Source organism: Strix aluco, chromosome Z, assembly GCF_031877795.1.
Source record: "Strix aluco isolate bStrAlu1 chromosome Z, bStrAlu1.hap1, whole genome shotgun sequence".
In the NCBI taxonomy this organism is placed as follows: domain Eukaryota; kingdom Metazoa; phylum Chordata; class Aves; order Strigiformes; family Strigidae; genus Strix; species Strix aluco.
The window spans coordinates 14,467,642-14,480,953 of NC_133971.1; the positions used below are offsets into that span (position 1 = coordinate 14,467,642).

The 13,312-nt window shown below is 48.3% G+C and overlaps 1 protein-coding gene and 1 long non-coding RNA gene across 5 annotated transcripts in view; one reads left to right on the forward strand and one right to left on the reverse strand.

Moving 5' to 3' along the window:
* Positions 1–730: 730 nt before the first annotated feature.
* LOC141918546 (uncharacterized) lies at positions 731–7,230 on the reverse strand. Of its 4 annotated transcripts, none has more exons than XR_012621713.1 (4): positions 6,884–7,230; positions 5,695–5,850; positions 5,031–5,223; positions 731–1,172 (listed from the first exon to the last, which is right to left on the reverse strand). It is a non-coding gene; the product is annotated as an uncharacterized LOC141918546 (long non-coding RNA). The 4 variants fall into 4 exon arrangements; XR_012621712.1 differs by having other exon boundaries at positions 5,031–5,228; XR_012621710.1 differs by lacking the exon at positions 5,695–5,850.
* Positions 7,231–7,331: 101 nt separating this feature from the next.
* SLC30A5 (solute carrier family 30 member 5) overlaps positions 7,332–13,312 on the forward strand; it is a 31,159-nt gene continuing 25,178 nt past the window's right edge. The window contains exons 1-4 of the mRNA XM_074811598.1: positions 7,332–7,594; positions 9,227–9,349; positions 11,235–11,301; positions 12,398–12,483. Coding sequence (XP_074667699.1) covers positions 7,521–7,594; positions 9,227–9,349; positions 11,235–11,301; positions 12,398–12,483 — 350 coding nt within the window. The 5' untranslated portion in view covers positions 7,332–7,520. The remainder of the gene's footprint in view (positions 7,595–9,226; positions 9,350–11,234; positions 11,302–12,397; positions 12,484–13,312) is intronic.

Genomic DNA, 13,312 nt, shown 5'->3' on the forward strand with positions numbered 1-13,312 from the left:
GAAAGGGGGGTGGGGGCAAGCACTCTTCTGCATTCTTCCTCCTACTCCACGTGGTGTCCCTCTCACAGGAGACAGTCCTCCACAAACTCTCCCCACCGTGAGTCCTCCCCACGGGATGCATTCTTCTCAAGATGCTCTGGCGTGGGTCACCTCCACGTGTGCAGTCCTCCCAGTGCCGAACTGCAACAGCGGGGGCTGCTTCTTCCCACAGAGTCCGGGGTCCTCCACAGGTCGCAGGTGAATCTCTGCTCCTCTGGTGACCTCCGCGGGTAGCAGGGGGGTCAGCCCTGCTCTCTCACCACAGGATACAGGGAGGATCTCTGCTCTGGCACACTTCACCCCCTTCCTCCTCCTTCCTTCCACTGACCTCAGTGTTCACATCAGTGTTCTTCTCATAACTCATCCTCAAAGTCCCCCAACCCCCTCTCAGGTTTCCCTTCTTAAATACGCTATCACAGAGACACAGCCACCATCACTAATTGGCTCAGCCTTGGCCAGAGTTGGGTCCAACTTGGAGCCAGGGGAGCTTTCAAGAAGCTTCTCACAGAGGGCCACTGCTGTAGTCCCCTCCCTGCTACCACAAACCCCACCACACAGACTCAGCATACAAGCCCATACATCTGCAGTCCTCCAGAGCCAGGAGCCTGAGGTCCAAGTGCTTACTCATGGGCCATACACAGTTTACACCAGCACAAAGCCAGACAGAGTAAGGCACAGTGAACCAGAACATAGCCCAAATACAGGGTTCTTAAAGCACATTTTATTATACTTTTTTTAAACACATGCCCAGGGGCTTGTTTTTTAAGTCCCTGGGCAGTATCTGCGGGGAGGCAGGAGGGTGGTAAAGCAGGTCACAAGGCTTAGACCATCTACTACTTTGAATTCATGATGTCTCCATCATCTCCCCTGCCTGCATTACCAGCTCTCTTCAATTTTCTACTAGTGCTAAAAACATAGGTGGACTGGTGTAGACTGACCATTAATGGTTTTATCTCTGTATCATCCAGGATGTTGAAGAGGACAATGTTTTTATTGCTAATGTACACCTGACTGCAACTCTGTAATTGCTACCTTCAGTCATGCTGGGGAAGGGAAAATCTGAGGCAAAATGCTGTTGAAAGAGATTTGTGTGGTTCAGCTTCTCAGCAGCTTGTGTTCCTTGTTTCTCAGGACTGCCACAAGGGAGAGAAGACAATACAAAATAAGAGCTAACTGAAGTTGCTGTTTTCGGACAGGATGTTAGCATCATGCATTTGTCTCTATTCACACTAACCATGCTTCATGAGTTTCCTAAAGCAGAATTCACTCTGTCAGCAAAACAGCACATGTATTAATTTACATCCTTAGGAAGTAAAGCAGTGAATCATTTATAATGGTTCAGGTGCTCTACTCATAGCACTTAATTAATTCTGACTGGAAAGTTGCAAAAAATTCTCTGAAATCATTTCAAGTATTCATTTCAGCTTTATGATTAAATATGTCATCATGAATGAAAAACTGACCTTGAGGTTAAATCACTGGCTTAGGACCGAGGTTCCGTCCCCAACTCATCTCCCTGTGAAACCACACCACTTCGCTGGCCCTTGCTATACGTGTTCCCTTCACTAAACTTTTTAGCAAACCACACACATGACCTTGGGACATGCTCAGCTCTCTGTATGTATGGATGCCATCAAAGGGCCAAACCCTGAAGGGGGGACATGGAAGGGAGGACCGATCTCTGGGGTTTCTTGCTTTTCTTGGGGAAAAGCCAGGTCAGACTTCAGACTAGGTCTCAGTGGGACCACGCACCTGAGCACGGAGCTAGGCAGAGGAGGCTGACTGCCCTCCACACTGGGGGTGCCAGACCCAGGCAGATCTCCACCACCAGCCCCATCTGTGCTGAGCACAGCAAAGCCAGAACCACGCCAGGAAGACAGCGTCGGAGCCACAGAGAGGACCACTGCTTGGTGCTGACAGCCCACAGCTGGGAGTGGGGTGAAAACCGTTGCCAGAGACCTATGTTGATGAGTCCACATAACAAAAGCTGCTTATATCTAAACAAAAGCTTTCTGATAATGCAAAATTAAACTGACAGGAAGCAACACACATGTTAGAATACAGTCTAACAGATGCTTCAGCATTTGTTTTATGTAAATTTGAACAGGCACCATCCTCTGTGAGCAGTTCAATAAGTAACACAACTCTCATTCTAGCACACCAAGCCTGTGTATGTTTTCTCAGCTTTTATTTTCTGCTACATTGACCTCAGCTGCAAATTTCCCAGCAAAACCACAATAGATGGTTTATATCACATTACAGAAAATCACAAAAGCCTCTAAAGTGGCCCTGATTTTCAGGCGCTTTTCTGATTTTCTATCAACCCTTTCTTCTCATGCCTGCTATATAGTTAATATTGGAGCTTTATAACAGGAAAATGTCATTTTTAAGTCACAATAAGGCTTTCTTGCTATGTCATTTATTTTCTCAATAGTCTCAACAGAGACTTTTTTTTTTGTTCTCTTCTATCACTGTAATTTTACTAGTTTACACAGTGATATACAGAGATAACAGCAGTGCAGGAAGAGACAGAGATTCACAGCAATCCAAGTCATGATGTTATTTCAGAGGCAGCTGCTCTCCTTTCCTTGATTCCTCAGACACCAATGCTGAAATTTTTCGCAAATTGTCATGGGTCAGTTTAGTATCATGACTGAACCAAAATCTATGGACCACTGATGTCTGCGCACTTCCCAGTAATGCCACTCTCTGCTCGGTTGTTCTTTACTAGCTGAAAAATTAAAGAGCACCACTTGCATTAGAATCAGAAAGAAGAAGTGCAGAAGTCAAGTCTTAGCAAAGTCACTGTCCTCTCGTGCCAAATCAGAAAGAAAATACATTTTCTGCCATTCCAATTATTTAGTTAATCCCAGTGAGCTTTTCCTGGAACAGATATCTGTGTCACCGTTACTCAATAAGTACAAAGCTATTAAGATATTTTCTAAACAAAACTTTTAATGAAAGCACAACTTGGAATAAATGCCCATCGACAGCACAGCTCTGCCAGAGCTCCCCCACCAGGACATTTGCCACTGTCCTGAGTGTGCTTCTCCGCAGACCCAAGTCCAGAGCTGGTTCCAGATAACCACTCCTGAGTTCAGTGGCATTCACACACATCGTTTCCTTCCACCCATGCTTGATCTTTCTCGACAGACCAAAAAGCCCAAACTTGAAATGACTCTGCAGCACAAATTTAAGTACTTTTGTTTTCAGGGGGAGGGGATTTTTTTTTTAATCTACTACAGTTATGTGTAATCTTGAAACAGCAAAAAGAAGTATGTCACTTAGAAAGTTGCACAGGTCCTTTCTTGCTTCTACTGCACCAAGGTCTCGTTTAGTGGAAAAAATGAAAACATTTACCCTCCCAAATTTCTCTCAGCCTTTCTCTTCTGATTTTCCCTTGGTCTCAGTAGGTTGCAGCCACAAACAGGTTTATTGTTTCACAGGGACATTTCTTAGGCATGTGTTCTCCTTCTTACTACATCACATTTTCATTTAGAAGTAACACAGACTCCTTAAGACCACTGCTAACACTCCAATTACACTTTATCCCCAGAGATCTAACATTTTAGATACTCTGATTTCACAACTCAAGTCTTCAGGAGCATGCAGTATTTAAGCAAATACAAACACAGACTTCACAAGGCTCCTCAAAAAAAAACCCAACAACCCCAAAATGCCAAAACACCAAAAAAAACCCCTATCTTAATACACATTTAGAACTAAAAGAAACAATAAATGTTTATACATGATTTTATGTCTTGATTTTCTCACCATTCCTGCAGGCTTTGCAAGGTTTAAATAAGAAACCTTTCAAGCCCTATTCAAGAACCCCATATCCTCCTGCATATGGCTTCTCTTTTAAATCATAAAGTCTCTTGGTTTGGATCTATTCTTTCTGAGACTTTAGTTTCTCTCTCCTTCAGCTGTCCCTGCAAACTCCAACTTTGCTCTAGTTAGTAGTCATTTATTTTCACCATTCCCTTGAAAAATCCTAACCGGTTTCACCAGGTGTTTTCTGTTCTGCAATTTTGTGTTTTAGTTACCTGCCCCCTGTCGTTACAGCAAGACAGTAGCCACCTATGTGTGCACTGCTGCTCCTCCTGAATATATGAACATCGACTTTTAACAGCCCTCACACTGACCGAGGCAGGGTCTAGTAATGTGTGTTTTCACAGCTAGTGGAGACACAATATGTTTTCACACATAATAGAGTTCACATGCTGACACCAAGACACCTCTTGGCCAAACCAAATACCACTGCACAAGACTGACGGGGTGATGTCCAGTATGTCAAGACCACAGGCAGACGCACACACATGTGAGCTCATGCCTGAGGTATGCTTCTGCATGTACAGGTGAGGCAGGACTGCCAATGTGGCAGGATACATGTCCTCCCAGAGGGCTCCTTTGAGCCAGGGGTCCTGCCAGGGTGCACAGCCTGGGCGGGGGTGCCCTGCCACCACTCCAACCCAGGACATCCAGCAGACAAGAGGACGCCACCAGGCACGTGTGCCTGAAACACGCGTTGAGGAGGTGCCAGGTGGGGGCCAATTGAATGACTCGGAGGCCAGCGTCTAGGACAACACAAGGTTTGTGTGTGCGCTGTCGCCACCCAGGAGTCACAGGTGAGCCACTGACAGGCGGCAGCTGTCCCAGCATGCCACATATTCCCACCCTTAAATAGTGTTGAGGATCTATGCCTGCAACCCCGGTCTTCGCAACGGTGTCATTTAACTCACACCTCTATTTTTTTGTGTTTCTACCAATGTTGGTCCCAGTAGCCTTCTTCTCTTTCACTCTCTGCATGGCTCTGATCCAGCGGGTTGATTCTCCCCCTCTGGCCGCTCCCACAGCTCTTGATCTCCCTGCTCGGCTCCCATGCCACCCACCCCTGCCTCTGGATTGAAGTCTTCTCCCTTGTGCTGTTTGCCAACACCTCCATCTCCCGGACACAGCGCACACGACATGTAACTAAATTTTTTTTTTACCTGCCTACAAACATTATCAACATCTTCTGGTTGATCCACGGGCTTCAGGGAACTTCAGGCTGTGAATTGAGTGCTTTTGGACAGGAGGCAGGACCTGTGGATTAAACTTCTAAGGGGTCTTCACATGGCAGCTGAAATAGCAGAGCTGGCATTTCTCTTAATAGGCTTATGCTTGCCACACAGAGGTCCCCACCTGCACTGGGAACAATTTGCAAATAACAAAAAAAAAAATCTTTGATTTCTGACCATTGCTGAGATTCATTCAATACAAGATACTAGAAGAAGTGGACTTGAAATAGGCAAGGCCAGTACCTACAGTCCCCCTTCTCACCTCCCTAGTCTCTCAGCTCTGAGATACTTGATCTGTTTCCCTCTTCCTGAGCCATTCCTCCCCCCACTCCACCACCATTCACATCAGTTCATTTCTGATTTCTTTGTCCTGCCTCAGTGCTTAACTACAGACCAAAACCATGTGTTGGAATGTCCCAAAACCAGGGAGTTTGATATATGGCTGGAAGAAATCTGCTAGGTCACAATATGGACATTTTCAACCTTTTGCCTCAATTTTCCCACTAGTTTCAACTGGACATTTTAGTCCCCTGTGCTATTCTGTAGCATCTCCATAAACTGTTACACACTTTGTGAGTCATCCGGGACACTTTACCTGTGAGTGAAGCAATCCCTGTGCAGACACCGTACCCGTATACTGGAGGGGGACTGAAACCAGTAGGGCAACGGGCACTTCACTGATAAACACCAAAACTCACCACTGTGGAGGTCTCCCCAGCTTCACAACCTTTCCCAGAAAATCCTGAGCAACCTAGTGCATGCATGAAGAAACAGCCATATAATGGTTTTGCAAGCAAGATCAGACTTGGGTAGAAGCATGGTAATGTTGATGCCTTGCCCAAAAAGTGGGGGTATCAAGGGAGACACCAAGTGACTGTAAACACTGCCACTGGCAGGATCACCAAGAACTGGTTATTCAAAGCAATGAAAGCACTCAGGCAACTCACAAGGCACATGTGCCAAGGTTTCTGGCTCATTCACCGAATCACCAAGCTGCTGGGGCTGGATTCCATTTCAGTTGATAGGTCTTTAACAAAAAATCTGATCCCAACAATCTGTAAAATTAGAAATTCATCCAGCAAACTAGGACCACACCAGACTGCTGAAGTGCAAGGGACAAAAAAAAAAAAGATACTCAGGGAATGACATGCAACAATGGTCCTGAGAAAAAGACTGACTGTATTTTTTGTGGAAGTGCTTACAGGCTTGGAGCTATGAGCAGGGAAATCCTCTCCTCTCACTTGATCCTGATAGTGGTCAGGACAATAAGGTTTTGCACATAATAATACAAAATAATAAAAAATAGACAGGCTTTCATAAAATAAAAAGCAATTCCACGATTCACCTCTCCTAATGAAAACAAGCTGCAAGGTTTTACAAGTTCACCAACTTGATCAGTTGGAGAGGGGTGACATAATACAGTGCAGCCAGCTTGTGCTACCTATTTCATCCTATTCCTGCGAGCACAGCGTCCTGTGAAAATGAGTTACTGCCATGTATCATTTTGTTAGGGAAAATAGCTCAAGTATACTTCTGATATCAGACAGTATGATACAGCCCCATTTTCAAGGCACCAGGAACTCCTACACCTGCTGAGCCCTGGCAGAGCCCCACTCTATGGCACCACATACAAAACTACAAGGAAGGCCACATGCATCATGTACGAGTTTAAGGACGAAGATGCTTCCTTTAAAGCACAGGAGATTGCTTCCCATAGGTTGGGAAAGCAAGTCACAAAAAATGCATAGCAAATCCCTCTGCAGTACACATGCAACGTATCTTACAATTTTTAAAGCTCAGTTTCACTTGTGGTCTGTTCGCCCGTGCCCAGGCAATCCTCGGCTTCCCTCCCAGGGGCAACACTGTCCGGTACACAGCGCCACGCACAAACAACGGCAGCTCACGAAATGGGGGAAAAACGGTTCGCTCTGCAACCACGCAGTGCTAATCACAGCGTTTCCCCTCGCATCGGACACCCGAGGCGGGCACAAGGCAGAACCCAGAGGGGACAGGCGGCACCCGCGGCCGAGGGCGGACCAGACGGCGCTGGGACAGCGGCCTGCGAACGGCGACCCCGGCGGCGGAGAGAGCCGTGGCCGCTCCGCCCGCGGCCCGCGCCGGGGCCAGGGGAGCGCCCGCCCCTTCCCGCGCTCCAGCGCTTCCGGCGCCCGCGGACGTCGCCTGCCCCGCCCCCCTGCTCCGCCGCTGCGGCGCCTGCGCGTTGCGCCTGGCGCCTGCGCGGGCGCCGGTGGCCACCCTCGCTTCAGGCTCCCCCCCTCCCCCAGGTAATGGCGGCCGGCCGGCCGCGGAGGAGGAGGGGCGTCGGCCGTGGGGAAGGTGGACCGCGCCGCGCTTGAGCGCCCGCACCCCTTCCCTGGCAGCTCTTCCCGCGCGGGGCTGCGCCAGCTCCCCCGCTCCGGCATGGAGGAGAAGTACAGCGGGCAGGCTTTGGCCGGCGGCGGCGTGCTGGGGCCCGTGGATGTACCCAGCGCACGGTAACGGCGGTGGGAGGGGGGAGCGGCCGCTCCGCTGGGTGAGGGAGGCCTCGGGCGAGCACCGCCGAGGGGAGCTTCCCGTCGTCGTCCCTCCCTCTGCGGCGGAAGCGGGTATCGCCCTTCAGTCTTACGGAGGCGATGGGGTCGGCGGCCTGCTCCGTGTTAGGCGCAGGGCCGCCGGGGACGGGGAGGGACCGGCGACGGGTCCAGCACCAGGGGTGCGGCGGAGCCCCCTGCAGGACAGCAGGACCTGGGCTCGGGGGCCCGGGGTGCGGTGGGGCGTGGTCCTGAGATAACCTGGGTCCCGGGTTGCGGCGAGTCCCAGGTTCTGGGGCTCCGGGATGGCCCGGGGTGCTTCGGGACCTGGCTCTGGGGTTTAGGGTGGCTCGGGGTGCAGCGGGAGGTGGATCTGGGGGTCACGGTGGCCTGGAGTGCAGCGGGACCTGATCCTCAGGTACGGCGGGATCTGCCTCCAGGACTCGGGTTGTCCCGGGGTGCAGCAGAACATGGCTCGGAGTTTGGCGGGTCCCTGACTCCGGAGTGACACGGGATGGTCCGGGGTGTAGCAGGACCTGGTTCCGGGGCTCGGGGTGGCCCAGGGTGCAGCGGGTCCCTGGCTCCGGGGTGACCCGGGGTGGCTGGGGTGCGGTGGGAGCTGGATCTAGGGCTCGGGGTGGCCCAGGGTGCGGCGAGTCTCAGGTTCTGGGGCTCGGGGTGGCCCAGGGTACCTCGGGACCTGGCTCGGGTGACACGGGATGGGCCGGGGTGCGGCGGGAGCTGGTTCCGGGGCTCAGAGTGGCCCAGGGTACAGCAGGACATGGATCAGGGTCTCGGGATGACCTGGGGGGCATTGGGTCCCTGGCTCCGGGATGGCCCGAGGTGGCCCAGGGTGTGGCAGGACCTGGATGTGGGGCTTAGGGTGGTCTGAGGTTCGGTGGGTCCCTGGCTCCAGGGTGACACGGGATGGTCCAGGGTGTAGCAGGACCTCCTTCTGGGGCTCGGGGTGGCCCGGGGTGCAGTGGGAGCTGGATTTGGGGATCAGGGTGGCCCGGGTTGTTACAGGACCTGGCTGTGGGGTTTGGGGTGGCCAGGGGTACAGCGGGGTCCAGGGGGCAGCGGATCCCTGGCTCTGGGATTGCATGGGGTGTGGTGGGACCTGAATCTGGGGGTCAGAGTGTCCCAGGGGGAGGCGAGGCCCGGGGTGCAGCAGGACCTGTATCAGGGGCTTGGGGTGGCTGGGGTTCGGGGGATCCCAGGCCCAGCTGGCCTTGCTGCAGGGAACGGCGAGATGTGGCTTTTGGGCCCGTGGTGGCCCAGACTCAAGCGGTGGGACTCAGCCCCTGGGTTGTCTGGCTCCAGCATTTGATGTGGTCCCGGCCCCGGGTGTCTTGCCTCCTGGTTTAGACGAGTCCCAGACTGGAGTGCAGCGAGGCCCACAGGGCAGCAGGACCTGTCTCCGGGTTGTGGCGGGATCTGTGTCCAGGGTCCAGGGTGGCCTGGACCTGGGGTGTAGTGGATGCGGGACCCACACCTGATGTGGCCTGTCTCTGGCGTGCGGTGGGGCCTGTGCCCAGAGAGCTGTGGCAGCGTGTATGTGGTTGCAGTTGCAAACTGCCCTCTCTCCTTTTGCAGGCTGACTCGGTACATTGTGCTGCTGTGCTTCACCAAGTTCTTGAAAGCGGTGGGGCTCTTTGAATCCTATGATCTTCTGAAAGCGGTCCACCTTGTGCAGTTTATCTTTATAGTGCAACTGGGGTGAGTGTGAAGGGGGTGAAGCCCTATCCACTGCTTTTATGGCACACTTTGTCCATGGTGTTCTTTGTTAATGTCAAAATTATACCCTGCATTATATTATTATTGATTAGTTGAAGAGGAGAAGGCATAGCAGTGGATCCAGGAAATACTCTGTAGTAGTGGTTTTCCTTCATATCTTTGCTCACAATAATTTCAGAGTCGTAAAATATTTCAAGTTGAAAGGGACCCATAAGGGTCATTGAGTCCAACTCGCTGCTCCTCACAGGACTACCTAAACTAAACCATATGACTAAGAGCATCATCCAGATGCTCCTTGAACTCTGACAGGCTTGGGGCTGTGACCACTTCCCTGGGGAGCCTGTTCTGGTGACGGACCACCCTCTCTGTTAAGAACCTTTTCCTAATGCCCAGCCTGAACTTCCCCTGACACAGCTTCATCCCATCTCCTCGTGTCCTGTCGCTGGTCACCAGAGAGAGGAGATCAGCACCTCCCCCTCTGCTGCTCCCCTTGAGGAAGTTGTAGGCTGCAGTAAGGTCAACCCTTGGCCTCCTCTTCTCCCAGCTGAACCAGCCAAGTGACCTCAGCTGTTTCTCCTAAGTCTTACCCTCAAGACCTTTCACCATCTTTGTTGTCCTCCTCTGGACTCTCTAACAGTTTGATGTCCTTCTTATATTGAGGCGCCCCAAAGTGCACACAGTACTCGAGGTGGGGCTGTACCAGTGCAGTGTAGAGGGGGACAATCACCTCCCTTGACCAGCCAGCTATGCTGTGCTTGATGCACCCCAGGACACAGCTGGCCCTTTTGGCTGCCAGGGCACACTGCTGACTCATATTCAACTTGTCATCGACGCAGATCTGCAGATCTCTTTCTGCAGGGCTGCTCTCCAGTCTCTCATCCCCCAATTTGTACATATGACCAGGAGCACCCCATCCCCAAGTGAAGAAACTGGCACTTGCTCTTGTTAAATTTTGTACGGTTGGTGATTACCCAGCTCTATCCACATCTCTCTGTAGGACTACTCTACCCCGGTGAAACTTGTGGTTTTGCTACCTTAAAACTGATCATAGTATGACACTACTGATCATAGGAAAATCAGGCGTGTCCAGATTTTCTTAAGAAAGGTATAGAAGACAAGCTCTCTTCCTTACAATGTGTGTTCCTGTAGTGCTTGCGAGCTTCAATGGTAATTTTTCCTTGATGGAGAACTGAAGTGTAGAAACTGATAGCAAATAGGCAGAAACAACTTTTGCAGATGCAATCCTGCTTCACGTTTACCTGATATGACATGGAGGAGCGTTTCTGTTACAAACTTGGCAGAGTTGGAACATTTGAAACCTTATTTTTCCCTTTTGTTTCAAATTTGTTTACATTTCTGAGCTTATCACTTGGCCTGTTGCCAAGCAGCATATTGGTATTTTCCCCATCACTTACTCTCAATTCCAGTTGAGGAAGATTCATGTTGTTTCTTACCATTTCTAACAAGACCGTATTTGGCATTCTGTATGTGAATAAGCCTTTGGGTGTATGTATCTTGTTAATAAAAAACATAGTATTATTTCTTCTCAAAACTTCTGAGATCAGTTATTTGTATTTTTGTAGATCACAGGTAAACGTCTCATTAGCTGCTCTCTGGAGAACTTACATTTAAAATTGGCCAGAACTGAAGTTCACTTGTCATCAGCTTTGTACTGGTATCTAACACATGTAATGCAACAGGCAAAATAAAACCAGTGAGTGTGGTCAGTGTGGCCTTTTAGTGAAAAATGTAGAAGAAGCTGTTTTGTGAACTGAGCCTGATGTGAAAGACCTAGTTAGTTAGAGCTGGTTTGAATAAAAAGCTGACTTCTAATACACTAATAGAGAAAACTTCCTTCTTTTAACAGATCTGCATTTTTTATGCTTTTGTTTCAAAAGCCATTTTCTTCTGGAAAAGTGGTAACCAAGCGTCAGGTGAGTTGATGCATATAATAGTGATTCACATCTTTGTACACGTACTTGACAGTGTGGCTCTTGCCAAAAATGAAAGCAGAACAAAGGCTGAACAAATGTTGAAGTGCTCCAGTGATGTCCCCCATGCCAAAAGAGTGCTTTTGTGTGGTACGTTGTGATGAGGGGCTTGTCTGTGCACATCAGACCTGTGTTGAGTTCCCAGTATCCCAAGATAGCCAAGTAGGGCCAGATTGGAACCCGCTGTTTTTTGAGAAATAGATTTTCTTCACCTGCTCCATATTCACTTGGTTTTATGTAATTGTGTACACAAAAACTTGATCCATGCACAATGTCATCGGTGTATGTACTAAGTAGAGAGAATCTGAAGGATAGCCTCAGAAGTGTTCCTAATGTCAACTGCTTTCATGATTATATACATATAGCAGAATTTTAAAGTATGAACAGGGAAAATTACATCATTGACTTGTGTTTGGAAAAATCTGTCCATTTATGGTTTCACTATTGCTAAAAAATGTAAAATTCTCGATTTTGAGCATGTGGTGTTTGTCATAGGCAGTTTGCCCTTTTTAATGTATTTCCAAAATGAATGACTTCTCTTCAAAAACTTGCATTTACAGATAATAATGTATTGAATAGATGAATTATAACCTGCTTCCTGAAGAAAGAATTTAACACATGCATGTGTATTTGTAGACTTAAGGTCTTAGTCTCTTTATCTCGGCTGTTTTATCTAGTTCTATATATGTTTATCAGAAATACACAATAGATTACAGAATAAACAGCATCTTTGACAGGTAAATGGACTTGAATTTTTTTCAGTGGTTTTCTCAGACTTTTTGTTAAAGAGATCTCAGACTATATACTACAGAATTTAGTACAGTGGTAGAAAAGAAATAAGTAGTTCTGGTTCGTAATATGTCCAAACAAACCTTAGTTGCCTGACAGAGTAGTTAAGATAATCACACGATGAATTTTGCAGAACTTGCAGAGCATATGTTTTCCCCTCTATCTCTACAGCTACTGTGAGAATGCTAATAATGGGGTGTTTATTTTGAAACTGTGGAGAAAATTATAATGAAATACCTTTCTTTTGTAGTGGATCAAAATTTTTAAGCATGCTGTTGTGGGATGTATCATTTCACTCTTGTGGTTTTTTGGCCTTACTCTTTGTGGACCACTGAGGTAAATACATATTTACTGTAAAGAATGTTTTCTCTTTTTAAGCTAATTTTTGTGATCTTTCCCTGTCTTGCTCCTTTGTCTTTTGTGTCCATTAGCCCATGACGCCAGCCTCTGGCTTTCTTTTTTAAATTTTAAATGGATCTTTGTGCTTTTTCCTGTGAACTCCATTGTGCTTGGGAAAAGCTACCTATAATTTTCTGTAGAACTTGTAATTTTCTTCATTCATTCTTTGACAAGATGCCAGTGAAATTCTTGGTAGTGCTTAAACTATTGATGTGAGTGATACAGGATCACTGACTGTTGTACTGACTGAGACTTTCATCCTTTCCCTAGTGTCCTTAGTGTAACCCCAGTTGTTTATTTAACTGTTTGAAGTCCATGGCTTGACAGCTAATGATAGCAGCTGGTATTCCTGTGCCAGCTGACTATAGAATCAGTTTCTGCATTTGTCACAGGGCACTGCTTTATCTGGTCATATGCCTGTGCTTTGTTGGAATTGGGGAGCATCATGTGCATATACTCAGAGTAAAATCACTTGTGCTGTTTGTTAGCAGTACTGATTGAGTAACTATAAGAGAGTAATGTTAGACTTCCAAAAATTAAGGTTAATGTATTAGTGTTGTGGTTTAACCCGAGCCAGCAACTAAGCCCCACCCAGCTGCTTGCTCACTCCCCTCTGGTGGGATAGGAGAGAGAATCGGAAGGGTAAAAGTGAGAAAACTCATGGGTTAAGATAAAGACAGTTTAATAGGTAAAGCAAAAACCACGCACACAAGCAAAGCAAAACAAGGAATTCATTCACCACTTCCCATCGGCCAGCAGGTGTTCA